This window comes from Acomys russatus, chromosome 4 (genome assembly GCF_903995435.1).
Source record: "Acomys russatus chromosome 4, mAcoRus1.1, whole genome shotgun sequence".
NCBI lineage: Eukaryota > Metazoa > Chordata > Mammalia > Rodentia > Muridae > Acomys > Acomys russatus.
In genome coordinates, this window is record NC_067140.1 from 76,138,572 (window position 1) to 76,152,299 (window position 13,728).

Consider the following 13,728-nt stretch of genomic DNA (forward strand, 5'->3'; position numbering starts at 1 on the left):
GTGGACCCCCCCCCCCCAAAGGTATTTAACCACCAAACACTGAATCTTTGATGTAAAAAAGGATACAGAACCTCAAGATACTGCTATTTCTTTTATTTGTACCCAATTTTTATGTTTATGCCTAGAAAAATACATGGGGCTTGTTTATGACCAATGCGCTGGCAGTTTCCTCCCGTTAGTGACATAGTTCTGAAAGCAAGCACAATTATTCTGTGTGTTTTCCTTAAGTTTTATTCAGCAATAAGACCATAATTTTTCATATTTAAGGAAGTATGAAAAATTTGTCGAGTTTCAAAAGCTGAATACATGTAGCGTTGGATCAAGGCACATACAAGACTGGCCAAAGGGCGTACAATGCACTTTGGTTTTTTGTTGTTGTTGTTGTTTAAAAAAAAAAAATCATGGCAACAAAAAATGGAATGGTGTTTAAACAAGTAATAGCTCACAATTCAGTAGGAAGCTGTAAAGAAATGTTACATTACAAGTCCATTATGTAGAATCTGGAAAACTGTGACAATAATGGGCAGTATTCTCCACTATCGTGAAAGACTGAATATTTATGTACAGTAGTCAAGCATCTCCTGTAAGCCAGATCTAAATTTGATTTCTAGTGTTTATTTTTTTGAAATTCTTGCTTACTTAAAGCACTGCTTTCATTGGATTGCTGAGAGGAATGGCTGATGGTTGCGCCACCCTCTTAACTACGCAGTTTTGCTTGGACATCCTTCATAGTAAAAACCATCATAAACACTACCTGTTCTGTGTTTAGGATTCATTCTTCAAGAGTCTGGATGGTACAGGCAAAACTCAAGATGCAGTCCTAGTATATGTATTGATTACACTACACGAGTCTAAATTATGGTTGTATAGGTGTACATACCCCAGGTTCATGTACCCCAGGTGCACATACCCCTGCAAGCCTGTGATTGGTCTTACAAAGTCCATCATTCTTGAAGCTCTGCTGACAGCGGCTTTAATAGCCGACTTTATATTGTTTTCATGCCAGCTGATGTATTCAGTTCAGAAGATATGCTTAACTTTCTTAAGGATATTTAATTTGCCTGGGGTAAAATGAGATGTGCAGTAAGTTGGATATTGCCCATTATGTCACATATTTTGATTTATTGAATACCACTGGGATAATACAAATTTAATCATTGGAACATTATTTCATAACTAGTTTTTGAAATTTATTTTCTCATTCAGCCAGTTTTCTTTTTTACATTGTATTAATACCAAAGTGAAAAACGGCCTGTGCTTATACTACAAAGGGTCTCATGTGTACGCAGTCCTGATTGTTCAACACAGCAAGAAAATTCACTTTCACAGTCAACAAGTCATCTTACTCAGTAGAACACAAAGTAAATGGTTTATAACTTCAATATCTGCAAGGAAAATACAGTACAAATTACTAAAAAATACTAAAATATAGAATTGTGTTCAGGCATCCCCACTACATGAACCGCAGCAGCAACCTGAAATCTGAAACTTTTAATAAAAAGTTCTTAAATATAAATTATATGGCAAATGTACAGTACATTGCTTTTCTCAGTCTCTTTTCCAGTGTTTTGCAGTAGAACAGAGTTCCTACCATCACCTTTCTTAGGGCTAAAAAGCCCGAAGCAGTCTGGCATGGGACCTCTTTGCATCATGAGTGTGAGTGGTCGGAGTCTGGAATCCCACTGTCTCTGTAGCTTCGGTTACTACTGCTTTCACTGTGGTTGTTTTTGTACAGATTCATCCCATTTGGAGGGAATATGGTGTGTATTACAAATTCCTCCTTGGAGATGGGCTCACTGTTTATCGGTAGCATCTGGAAAGAAGTTTCCCTGATTTCCAGGATGGAGTTGTCCTTCTTCGTGCCGGCTTCCGCATAGTCATCCTTTCTTCTCCTCCCTTTGCTGTACGCGCAGTTCCGTGAGAACAGTGACCCGTTCCTATGCACATACCAACACACCAAAGCTAGGAGGGCGATGCTTACCAGGGCCACAGCCCCACCAATGATGGCAGCCAAAGGTAAATTGGGGTTTTTGTAAGGTTCTTTCTCTTGCTCTCGATTGAGGGTGGTTGTGGGGTTGTACATTCGAAGAGGGGCAGTTTCCGTCTCAATACAAACAGGAGTTTCATCAAACAGGTAAAGGTTGCTGGTTTCCATGGGAACCATGCATACTCTATAGGGTGAGTCAGGTTCTAGGGCCGTGACCAAGTATTCACTACGTTCCCCTGTTACGATGGTTTCAGTTATAGATCCAAAGGCTGGGCTATGACCCAGCTTAAGCCAGCTGAGTCGTAGAGCCGTCATAGGCAAAGCAAGTCTCCAGGATATGTGGATTGTATCAGAGCTGACAGACTTCACAGTAATTAGAATTGTTTTCCGTAAGGGGCTGCTTGTAGTTCGCTGATCCTTAATAAGCTTGGGGTTTTTAATATCTGGTTGTTTGGTCACAGGAGCTGGCCACTGCCCTTGAGCAGGGTAAGCTGTGTTAGGTATTGTGGTGGTTATCTGAACGGTGCTCACAATCCCACTGTCTTTACAATCGAACAGGTCTGCACTGAGGTCCTTGATAGCCATCCCACGAACCTTTTCCGGGGCTTGGCACATGAGCCCTCGCACATTGACTTTCACGGGTAGTGACTGTAACCAGTCCCGTACCCATTTCATCTTGCATCCACAATACCAGGGGTTGTTGCGAAGAATCAGTTGGGTTATATTGTCCAAATCATCAAAGATACCCTGAGGTAAACTGCTTAGGTTATTATTGGACATATCAAGTCGATACAGCTGCCTTAAATAAGAAAAAGCATTTGGGGGTACCCGGTTGATGTGGTTGTCTTGGAGGTAAAGCTTCCTCAGGCTTGTGCCGGGAAGGTTCCCTGGCGCGGCTGTCAAGGAATTCCGCACCAGGGACAGTTCTGTTAAGTTGACTAAGTTGAAGAAAACTTTGTCACCCAAACCGTGGTTATTCAACAAGTTCCCGTCTAACACCAGGCGTTTCAGGCTTGTGAGGCCCTGAAGTGATGGTGAAGAGATAGTGGATATGCGATTGTCATCCAGGCGTAGCTCTTCGATAGTGCTGGGCAAGCCCCCTGGAATGGTGCTAAGGTGGTTGCGGGACAGGAAGAGCAGCCGCAGATAGTTGCTGTCTCGAAATGCTCCCTCCTCAATGCTAACAGCGGAGACAGAGTTATCATCCAAGTGTAACTCTTCCAGATACGGAATTTTTGAAAGTGAATCATACGTGATAGTCCTTATGTTGTTCTCCTGCAAGTGTAACTCTTTGACATACTTTGGAAGGTTGGTAGGAAATTCATCTAAACTGTTGTGGTATAGGTATATTCTTTGTACTTTCAGCAAGTTCTTCAAATCTGAGGGAATCCCAACATTGTTTATTTGGTTGTTCTGAAGGTAGAGTGTTGTAGCATCCTCTGGAATTCCCACTGGAATGGACGTCAGAGACCGGTCGTTACAGTAAATGAAACCCGCATCACAGCGACACACAGATGGACAGGTTTTAGCCATAATGGACAGAGGTGCCACTTGGAAGAACAGCCCAATTTTAGTCCAGATGAGGAAGAGGCTCCAGGCTGGGCTGATCATGGTCAGCAGTGTTGAGGTCTTTATAGCAGGCAGCTTCTGTCACTGCAACAGAGAAAGAAATGAGAGAGTAGGTCAGGACACTGAAGTGTCTTAACAGATATGGAAACAAAGGCATCTTTAACCAACTTCAGTATTTTAATTTTAAGAGAAGAGCATGTAGGGACTCACTGCTATCTACCAACAAACACAGCCATTTCTTTACCTCCAGTGTCTCTGGAATATAAATTTATAACTATCACATTTAAACCTATCTTATTTTAAAGTGTTAAATATAACTAAATGGTCATAATAGTTTGAATTATAATTTATACTAGATTCAGCTACTCATGAAGGTTATCAAATTTCCAACTTTTAATATTCATAGAAACTGACTTAGAGGAATATAATTTGTTTTCTGTCTCCTTTGGCAAATGATAGAAAGATGTATAGAAATACATATTGAAAAACATCTATGCTTTTATTCTTCTGGAATAATTAACTAATACAGCTGAAGCTCTTTAATCTCAGAAAAAAAGCATGTGCTTTGTTTAGTAATATTATTCTTAATGATGTTAAATATTGTTCCAAAGGTATTTCTGGAAAGAAAGTAGGAAGGAATAGTTCACTTTAGGGAAAGAATTGTACAACTCATACGTCAAGTTGATGAAAATGGAAAATTCCATGTTGTGCTGACCTTTTTTTCCTGCACCTATTTTGTTACATTTCACACTGCACGATTTAATGACTCGATGCAGCTTTTGCTATTTTCAGTCTCACAACATGTTTTAACAGTGAGCTTCTCTGTCTTCAAACTCTAGGGTAGAACGATTCAAGTTTCCCCATGGGCTGGAGAATTATCAATTTATGTGGATGCACTATGTGTTATTCTCTCTTCTACACTTCTAGGTATTAATCAGCCTTTATAACTTTAGGCATGAAAATAAAGTAGCTTAATATTTTTCCTACCTTATTGAACGATGTAAGTAATTTTACGTGAGTGACACGCCAATGCACATATGTTACTTTCTTGGTGAGGGGCTGGGACTTTAAAACTCTTTACTCCTTGGAAATGTTCTTCACTGTTTATTCAAGAAATCCTATGCTGCACACACCTCGGGATCAGGCTCGCTGCTGCCAATGAACATTCCAGCTGTGGGTCAGCATGGTGGCCAAGCTCATTAAAGTGGGGGCCAGAAACAATTCAGCTTCCAGATACTATGTAGGACACGTGGCTTCCTAATGTATTTTTTCTCTTTCTGACAGTTTCAGTGGGATGGCTCCTTTTGTATACCTTAATTCCCTCAGTGGAAACTGCCCTCTTTGAAATTCTTATTGGCTCTTCTGTGCAGTGTGGTCAGAGATAGAAACTTCAGATCCTCATGAAGAAAGCTATTCATGACGCTAAGGCCTGTGTAGTAATAGGTTTTCCAGGCAGTTACCCACTCCCTTTACTCCCATTGAGGGTTACCCAAGTATAAACTCTGTACAGTAGCTACATCCTGAGGTGTGATTACCTGCTGGGAAATAGCTATTTCTTCTTCTGCTTCTTGTTGCTTTCTCAGAATTTCCGTTTCAGTCACGTTCTACTAGAATGAGTGGAGTCTCTTTTAAGAAGGAAAGGAAACAATGCAAACAGTCTTCATGGAAAGAGACGGAAGCACTCTAAATTTCTTTTATATTTTTCTTCCTTAAAATAGGCCGGGACTGAGCACCTCCTGTGAAAGAAAAAAAAAAAAAAAAAAAAAAAAAAAAGCAATACTATTAATAGTGAAAATTAACATACTAGAGGAATCTCCTAGAGGCTTAACATCAGTTATTTCCTTTAAGCAATACCTTTCGTCCTACAGCTGGTGAAAGCAGTAGACTGACATTTTTGTGTTTGTGTTTACCACTTAACTGTATAATTTAAGTTGTAGCCAGAGATAAGATTGTCATTCAGCTTGTAGCTCCCATTGTTGAGTGATTCTTAGTGTCACACTGAATGCAAACACAGAGGCAAAACTTCATTTAAGAAGCAGCAAGTCACTTCCAGGGCTTTAAAGTTCACTGTCTGATTGATGCCCAGGCATAAGATGGTTAAAAAAGAAGAGCATGCCAAAAGGAAGGTACAAATGCAGAGCGAAGGTTTTTGGTAAAAACACTGATTACTCTGAGCTTTTGGAATATTGTTTTACAAATCACACAATCTACTACTTGAAGTATTAAAAAAAAGATGTTGCTTTTCTTTTGATTTGCTCGTTGCTCGGTTTAATGCTTCCATTTTCCTAGCTGAATGATGTGGCACCCTCGTCCTCCTACCAAGGCTACATCAGGGCTCCCTGTGAGCTGTAAACGCTAGGACTCAAGTGTTTTTGTCCACACTGTAGCATAGAAGTTCAAGTCACAGTTAGGACTTTTAAACTGTACATTTAAAAGAAGAGAATACTATAGCAATATTTTTTTAGCACATTGAACTTTTTTTTTTTTTTAATCGCTATTTCAAATAGGAAGGTCATTATTATGTTCCAGTTCGTTACAGAGGTCATTTAGAAAGAACACGAACATCTCTCTTTCTTGTTTTAAACACAAATATGCCAGCCCCCTCAATTTGTAGTTTCATTTCTGAAAAAGGACTTTAGGCTTGATTATAAAAGACCAGTCTTTGAGCTTGTGACTGCTCTGCCCATTTTCCTGATAGAAGACTCATGAGAATTTTTAGGGGACTGGACCAAAGGGTAAGTGTGAGCATGGGTTACTCAAGGTCATCCATTCAGCACCTGCCATACATACAGGGGACACTTATGAGAGTAAGGACTGAAGGAATCGTTTGCTTCTCTGCCAGTTACAGCATCTGTTCCAGAATTTACTGAGAATGTATGCTAACCCAAACCACAATTTGTATCCCTATCTTTTGTTGCAAAATTCTCATTTCTTTTAGTCTGTCACTACACACTAATGCTGTCATAGATTATATTAATACCAAATGAACTTGAAAGTGGCAAATACACATTAAAAAAATTTAAGCAACTTAAAAATAGCAGTTGGCAGATAGATTAAGCTAGACTTGTGTATACTGCATAGTGCCTGCAGTGGAAAGTTTAACTGGTTTATGGGTAATGTAAGGACTTTTCGTATTACTACTAGATTTCAATAGTGCATTTGCTTATAAAATGTTGCCTTCTAAGTGTGTGAGAGTGGGAAAACCAAACTGTTGACATTATAACCATAAAGTCACTTTTGCTATACATGTTTTCCAACCTTGAAAATAATCCAACATATAAAATAATGTGGTTATTTTAATGGAAGGAGACAATTACTTCAGTTAACTTGCATTAGAAATTAATTTAAAACCACTATATGAAAATAATAAGTGAGAATGTGTATAAAATACCAATCGTCAAGTGTTTCTTATGTTCCATGGCCCTTGGTAGGGCAGGGCATACTTCAGAGGTCAGATGATGAATCTACTGAATGGGACTTGAAAATGGCTGGTTGTTCCGAGTCAGGACAAACCACAGCATGATGTTTGTAATGAGAACTGGGAACAAAATAGCTGTAGTGGCTGCTTTAGAAAGAGACAGAAAAATATGATACCTATTTTGCCAAACTGGGATTTAAGAATATAGGCATTGAATCTTATTTTTTTAACCAGAGATGGAATAAATGTTAATGTGAAAAACAAAGATAGTCAATTCTTTTCACTTGCTTTACACTTATGAAATTGCTAGCACTACTGTTTGATTTGCTGTTGGTAAAAAAGTGCAAACAGTGTGGATTGTCAGAGAACCTCAGGCCTCCACTGACTCATGAGAAGAATGCCATTCACTTCTCATCAGATTTCATGGAAACTAAAAGCAAAAGCATAAAAACAAATGCTTTCTCAGACAAGGGTAGTCTTACAAATGGACGCTCTACACTTAGCTCCTCTCACCTGTCCCTACTGCTTTCAGGTCAAAACTGTTCAGCTCATGGTCGACTGCATTTTATAGCCTCTTCATATTTCAAACTACTGGGCTAAACAGGGATTTTTGGCGTATTTAACACTGTGATGATCTCTCCATCATAAGCATCCAACTACCAAGCCTACACTTGGTCTCTGAGCTGGATCCCCATGGTCACAGACATGGACCTTGTTGTTGAAAATGAATAATAAAAGGCAAAAAGCGCTGCCGTGACCACTGTGGCCAGCTCCACAGCACGGCTCCAGAGCGTTTTGTCTGCGTGGGCTTGATAAAGGCCATCACTTCCGAACAAAAAGCAATCGATCCTCTAGAAAAATATTGTTACTGGGGGAACTTGGGGGAAAACATAGGCCAAGCCCTGGTAAGTAGTGGCAGGTTACAAAATCATTTTTAATGGAATTGTCAAGTATGTAACGCTTAAGCCTCAGGTAAAGGAAAAGCACCCTCATCTTGCTGGTGAGGCAGGTTATTGACAGGCATCTTGTGATTGTTTCTTTTCAAAATTAAAAAAATATATATGTTTTTTTAAAAAAATAGTTTATAACCCTAACCCAGTCTGAAGTCTCTAGTTTATGTTCATAATATGGCAAAGAAAGTATATGAATAGGTAAAGATGCTGCTCTTTGGAGATACCTTATGAAAACTAATAAATATTAATAAGTTGTTTCTCAACAAGGCACTGGCATTTAAATAACACCAAGAACTTGATGCAATGTACGTGCTTACATGAGCTCTTCTCCTATAGTGGCAGAAGACATTGAATAGGGAGGTGCTTTTTGTTTTGTGAATGTAAGTTAACTTAAAGTAAAGGTATGTGCTGATAATGATAACTTCTTGAATCTTGTATTTAACTCCCTTTTACTTAAGTTTACTTTGGTTTTACTTGTTTGATCAATACACTTCCAAGAAAATCTACTTCAAGTTAAAGTGGTGAGGTTTGAGTTGCATTTTATTGATTTGCCTCACAGAATGATGTCTTAATGGCAGAAACTTTTTAAAATTAGTCATTCTAAACTGAGATGGCATTTAGAATCTACAATCAAAACTAGTTGCAGTATTTTAAGTGAAACCTTGATACTGAAGAAAATATTTTCTTACTCAAATCTGTCCATGTTTGTGACTGTTTCTAGCTAAATTGGCATGTACACAAGCAGCATCAAGCATATTAGGGAAGTTATTTACTTATGAAGGCAAGAAATTGCTCACCTAACAAATAGCCTGCGAATCCTAAGGTTCTACAACAACAAACAGTATTTCAAGTGAACTGTAAACAAGGTGAAACTGAAAACCTGGACTGCATCAGTCTAGTTAAGAGTGACAGCAAAATGCTTTCTAAGCAGCCTGTCTGGTAGCTACATTTTCCACAATCATCAGATTTCAGGACGGTCCCAATCCCTTTGTTTAATGTAGGCAAGCAGGAGGGCCTCTGCCTCTCCTCCTCACCCTCAGGAAGTCTGCAGGGTTTGCAGAGGCAGAGAAGCAAGTGTGCCCTTTCATACTTGGTTTTGTCCAAACTCTTTTCTGACACGAGGAAGGTTTTGTTTCATTTATAGAAAACAGGAGAGAAAAAGTCCCACGAAGCGAAAGGATTGCCCCACTGAGTTTGTTATAAATGAGGCTTAATTCTGCATTTGCTTCATTTAGTTTGTTTGTAAAGTGAAATCAAGCATCCTTAAGACAAAAGGGTGGGTTTGGTGCCTTTCATCACACCACAGGCTCTTCCTTTCATGATATCCAAGCTAGACTAAATGAATTAGAGACCTAAGACCTGCATGGAGGAGGGGACAACTGAGAGTGCATGTGAGTGGCACAGGGCTTGGGGCCCACACTCTGCTACACGGTTGTGGTGACATTTAAGCAGCTGTAATGAAAAGTGTGCCTGCCTGTATCAAAGTGGAAACACTCTGACACTGCAAAGCGAAAACGCCTCTTCCAGTGTGTGGCTCCAACCTCCCTTTACATTCCTAGCCCTTACGTTTTCATGCTCTAGCTGGACCACTGTTTGAGTCACTTGGGTGACAGTCTCTGCTCAGGTTAGTGAGACCATCTAAAATCACTAAATACACTGCTTCTTCACGTCTGAGTAAGGTATTTATTAATTTAAACTGGACGAATAGGAGGAAAGCCAACAACACATAAAGCTGATCTGTCCATACTGTAGTGGCAAGCTTTAGAAAGCGGTCCTTAGCCAAGTGCAGTCTGCGGGTGTTCTCGTTAAAGTTGCCATCCATACTGTAGTGGCAAGCTTGAGAAAGTGGTCCTTAGCCAAGTGCAGTCTGCGGGTGTTCTCTTTAAAGTTGCCACGGTAACTTGTGCATGTGAAGGGAAAGAACAAAAGCTGTCCTTGTCTCATCAAGTGAAAGCAATTTCTTACTCTCCTCCTTTGAGCAGATTAATACCTGGAAAGAGCTTTTCATACGTTCCTGACACTAGATTTTAGAATGGGAGCGAGGTGGTGCATGTGCAAAGCCTGGGAACGCTGTTACCTACCTAGCGACTAAATTGTATCCTGTGCCTTTCTCCTTCACATCTATTCTGTGGATTCCTGTTCATGGATAAAACTTAAGTCCCGGAAGCCCCCTCTTCTGTAGTTTAGGGTGGCTTTCCAAACTGTCCGTATTATCGTGACGTTTACACAGATTTGGTGATGCTGGTCTGCTTTTCTGAAAGGAATATGCCTTCTGAAAGGAATATACCCATTTTGCTTTTAAAAAGAAGGATCCTTTTCCAGAAGACAGTTTAACCACCAACCACCTCTTGGTTGGAAAGTCTGAAGCGGTGGCGTGTTAGAAGAAGCTGAGGAACACCCCTTTGCTGCTCCGAAGAGAGAACAACCATTCTGCGGGCTGATACTGCTGAGAGATTTACTGTTGAGTTTTGCCCGCTGGGGGGTGGTACACTCTACCAGAACACCGCTTGCAGAAGCCGCAAGTCAGATGTTGGCTGCTGCTGGCCAGTTTTTCTCTGGTTTAATTACAACAAAGCCTCCCGTTGAGAAGAACAGTGAAGGCCTCTGGGGCAAAGGGTGGGGGTGGGACTGCTGGGGAGCTAGTGGAGAGGGAGGGGGAGGAATCGAGGCTTTTGAAAAATTCACCGTCCTATTGCCCTCCTTGACTCCGTTTATGGCGCTCTTCTTTTGGCAGGACTAACAACTATTTATAATGCCTTTTACCGAACTGGTCGGTATGAATTAGAGACTGCAGAAAGGGTTTATTCAGAATTTTTGACTCAGCATTAGATTTTGCCATTAACCACGGTCTTTGTTATGTAAGCCCACCCACCTTTAACAGGGAAGAGGATTGAGAAGGACTGAAATGGCAATTCTAAACCAGATGTTTTTAAATGGCCAGATTTAATTTAATATTCATATGGACATCGGCCTACACTAAAAATGTAAGAAAGAAACAGTCATATAATATTAAAATTAGGTATACTTCCAGCCACTAACATTTGCTGGCTTTAAAACTGTTCAAAATAATCTAGAAAGAGAACGCCTTGGGATATGTGGCCAAGAAAAGCACAGGGGAAAATCTGCATTGCTTGCACTTGTAATGTTTAAAACTGATAATTGTATTTTTCATCTGGAGGGACTGACTGTTCATTAGGGTCTTGTGTCCCTAGGCAGGAGATGCCGAGTATAATTGGAGTTTCTATTTGATTGGGCAATATAGCCAGAGAAGAAACTGGGGTAAAGATAATTAATAGCTTGCTAACAAAGTCTGACAGCCACAAGATTTCAACCAAATTTATTTCACACCGCTTCATTTAGCTCTGAAAAAGTTTTGATAGAATCGGAGGCTCCTTAATTAACACTTGAAAGCAAAAGAAACATAGCCTCTATTAGCTGCCATATTTAGTTATGACAAATTTCCTGGTTTGTTTTATAATTTTTAAAAAATTTTGTAAAAACTTTATTTGCTGCCCAATTATGAATCTCATAAACACTAGATTCAGAAATTGTTTAATTGGGCATTTTGAGCCTCACCAGAATCGATTTTAAAAGGGGTGTGCAGAGAAACAAAAAGCCTAATTAATAACTGATCGATGCCACTATTGGAATACCCTATTAATGAACTCACTATGTTTATTTGATAATATATTTTCTGACCCTTGGGAGTCCTTTCTTAAAAGAATAAACTGATTTTTTAAAAAGTTAAACACATGTAATGACATTTTAAACCCTTTTCCTCATTTTAGGCTCATAAATATGTAAATGTATATGTATCCTATAAACAAATATATTTGAAGCTAAGTGGTATAACCAACCTTTGCATAGTCATAACATATTATGATTGTTGCCATTTGTAGCAATAACAATACACTTATGGTACTTTAAAAGGATTATTTTTCTTACTCATTTCCAAAGATATGGGTGTCAGTCAGCTGTCACTCTGAGTCAAGCTTAAGTGATTTTAGCCTGGGAGCTGACAGACTCACCCCTTCTGTTTATACTGGCCAGGATATTCTTATGCAGTTAGGGATGAATGAAGGAATCGCTACAGCTGAAGTACTTTTCATGGCTTTGATCGTGTTGTTTCATCCTAATAACATGGCAAATGTGTGCGTTTTGAAGCACAGATTGATTGGGAACAATTAAAATAACTAATTATTAAAGCCACTTGATTTTGCTATTGAAAAACACCAACGTTTTCTATTTCCTATTAATTCCAAATAAATAAGCCCCCTCCCAGTGTTGGGGAAAGACGGGGCCTGTTGCACTCTTTACCTTCATGCAACCATTTTGTTTCTGACATAATTTACTGAAAAACGTTTCTTAAGCAGATCCATTTTAATACCTTTTGGAAGGAAGCTTTCTAGTCTACACGCGTTTGTTCCAATATAGATTTTCTACTGTGAGTTGCACGTGAATGGGCGCTCTGCCTTTGCCATTTGATGAGGACTCCAGCCTTTCCTCCCCTGCTCCCCTCACTGCATAGACCAAGCAGGGCTTCCAGGGTGAGCTTTGTTAGTTTTTCTGAGTGGACTTAGCCGGTTACTATGCCAGTCACATTCTACGCTCGCCCAAGCGGTGGGTTTTGGCGTTCTCCTGAACTGGGAATATGGTTTTGCCCGAGATTCTGAGTGAATTTACTAGTTGAGATTCTCGAGCCGGAAATGCCTGAAGGAGCTGTGGCAGGGATAGGCAGTGCAAGCTTTCCGATCTAGGTGTAGCTGTTAGTCCTCTACAGAGGCATCTCAGTCTCCCCCGAGCAGCTTTGCTGGCTGTGAGCAAGATGTATGCTTTTCATGTACTGCGTACCCATGGGCTGAGGGATTATTGATTTTCTTTCACAGTTATAAAAACAGCGATTGCTGATCGTACCACACATACAGTACACACCAAGTTAGCGACCTTTCGCTTTTCGCAGCCGAGAAAAATTTACCTCCTATTCTATCTCAAACACTCAACTTTCCAACTTGCAGTTCTCCCGGAAGCTTTGTGCCGATAGCAATTGTTTGAAACAGAGGGGAGCTGTTTATTATTTTTTAATGATGTAAGTCTATAAGAAACTTCTCACATTTGGCTATTTAACCTGACTTTGCCTGGCTGGCTTGCACGCACGTCTTTGACCGGTCCTGCTGACAGAGCAAACGTGGCTACTAGGATCTCGCATGGAACCAAGCAAGTCATTTCTTTCTAGAGAGTCAGAGCAAGCGAAGTTTCTGGGACAATGGTAGGAAAAAGCATGGAAATCACTTACCAGGAAGACGAGAAAAAAGCAATCCTTTATACCCTGCTGCTACAGCTGTAGTTCCATTGCCTGTGAGTAGAAGTGAAAACCCTCCCCCGACTCCGGAGCGCGGCATCCAGTGCACACAAAGCCACGGCAGCTGCAGCCTGAGCCCGTCCAGCTTCAGATCGCTCCAGCGCTGAGGACTGCGCGCGAGAGAATCCAGTTGACTGCGCGCAGCCCACCTCCAAGTCTGAAGTTTAAAGCTTCACCTCGCAGTGGTTGAGGAAGGGGGTGATGTCATAGGTGGGCAGGACTTAGCACAGCTCTTGTTCAGTGAGGTAACTGGATAATCAGACAGATGAGCTTTGCCAACGCTAGAGGGGGTGAGAGAAGCCGAAATGAGCCGTTGAGCTTGCCAAAGCCAAGATGCCATTTGGTTTGCAGGCAGCTCCTCGGAGTCTCAGCGTTCCCTAAAGTTTACTACTGCAAGGTAGTGGTAGCACACTCAGAAAAACACAAGCATGCAAGAAGGATA

At 40.4% G+C, this 13,728-nt stretch overlaps 2 protein-coding genes across 3 annotated transcripts in view; one reads left to right on the top strand and one right to left on the bottom strand.

The window, feature by feature from the left end:
• Macrod2 (mono-ADP ribosylhydrolase 2) overlaps positions 1-13,728 on the top strand; it is a 1,925,774-nt gene that overhangs the window by 286,431 nt on the left and 1,625,615 nt on the right. The gene's annotated exons all lie outside the window — the stretch shown is intronic.
• On the bottom strand, positions 976-13,464 carry Flrt3 (fibronectin leucine rich transmembrane protein 3). 2 transcript variants are annotated; one of them, XM_051144746.1, is made up of 3 exons: positions 13,221-13,464; positions 5,092-5,292; positions 976-3,640 (listed from the first exon to the last, which is right to left on the bottom strand). In XM_051144746.1, the coding sequence occupies exon 3, from the start codon at positions 3,596-3,598 to the stop codon at positions 1,649-1,651; it is 1,950 nt and encodes a 649-aa protein (XP_051000703.1). In that variant the 5' UTR covers positions 3,599-3,640; positions 5,092-5,292; positions 13,221-13,464; the 3' UTR covers positions 976-1,648. The 2 variants fall into 2 exon arrangements, with proteins under 2 accessions (XP_051000703.1, XP_051000704.1); XM_051144747.1 differs by lacking the exons at positions 5,092-5,292; positions 13,221-13,464 and adding an exon at positions 4,544-4,787.

What these genes read in the sequence shown, in the direction of transcription:
- Flrt3 (XM_051144746.1), bottom strand. Translation starts at nt 3,598, where the DNA reads ATGATCAGCCCAGCCTGGAGCCTCTTCCTCATCTGGACTAAAATTGGG.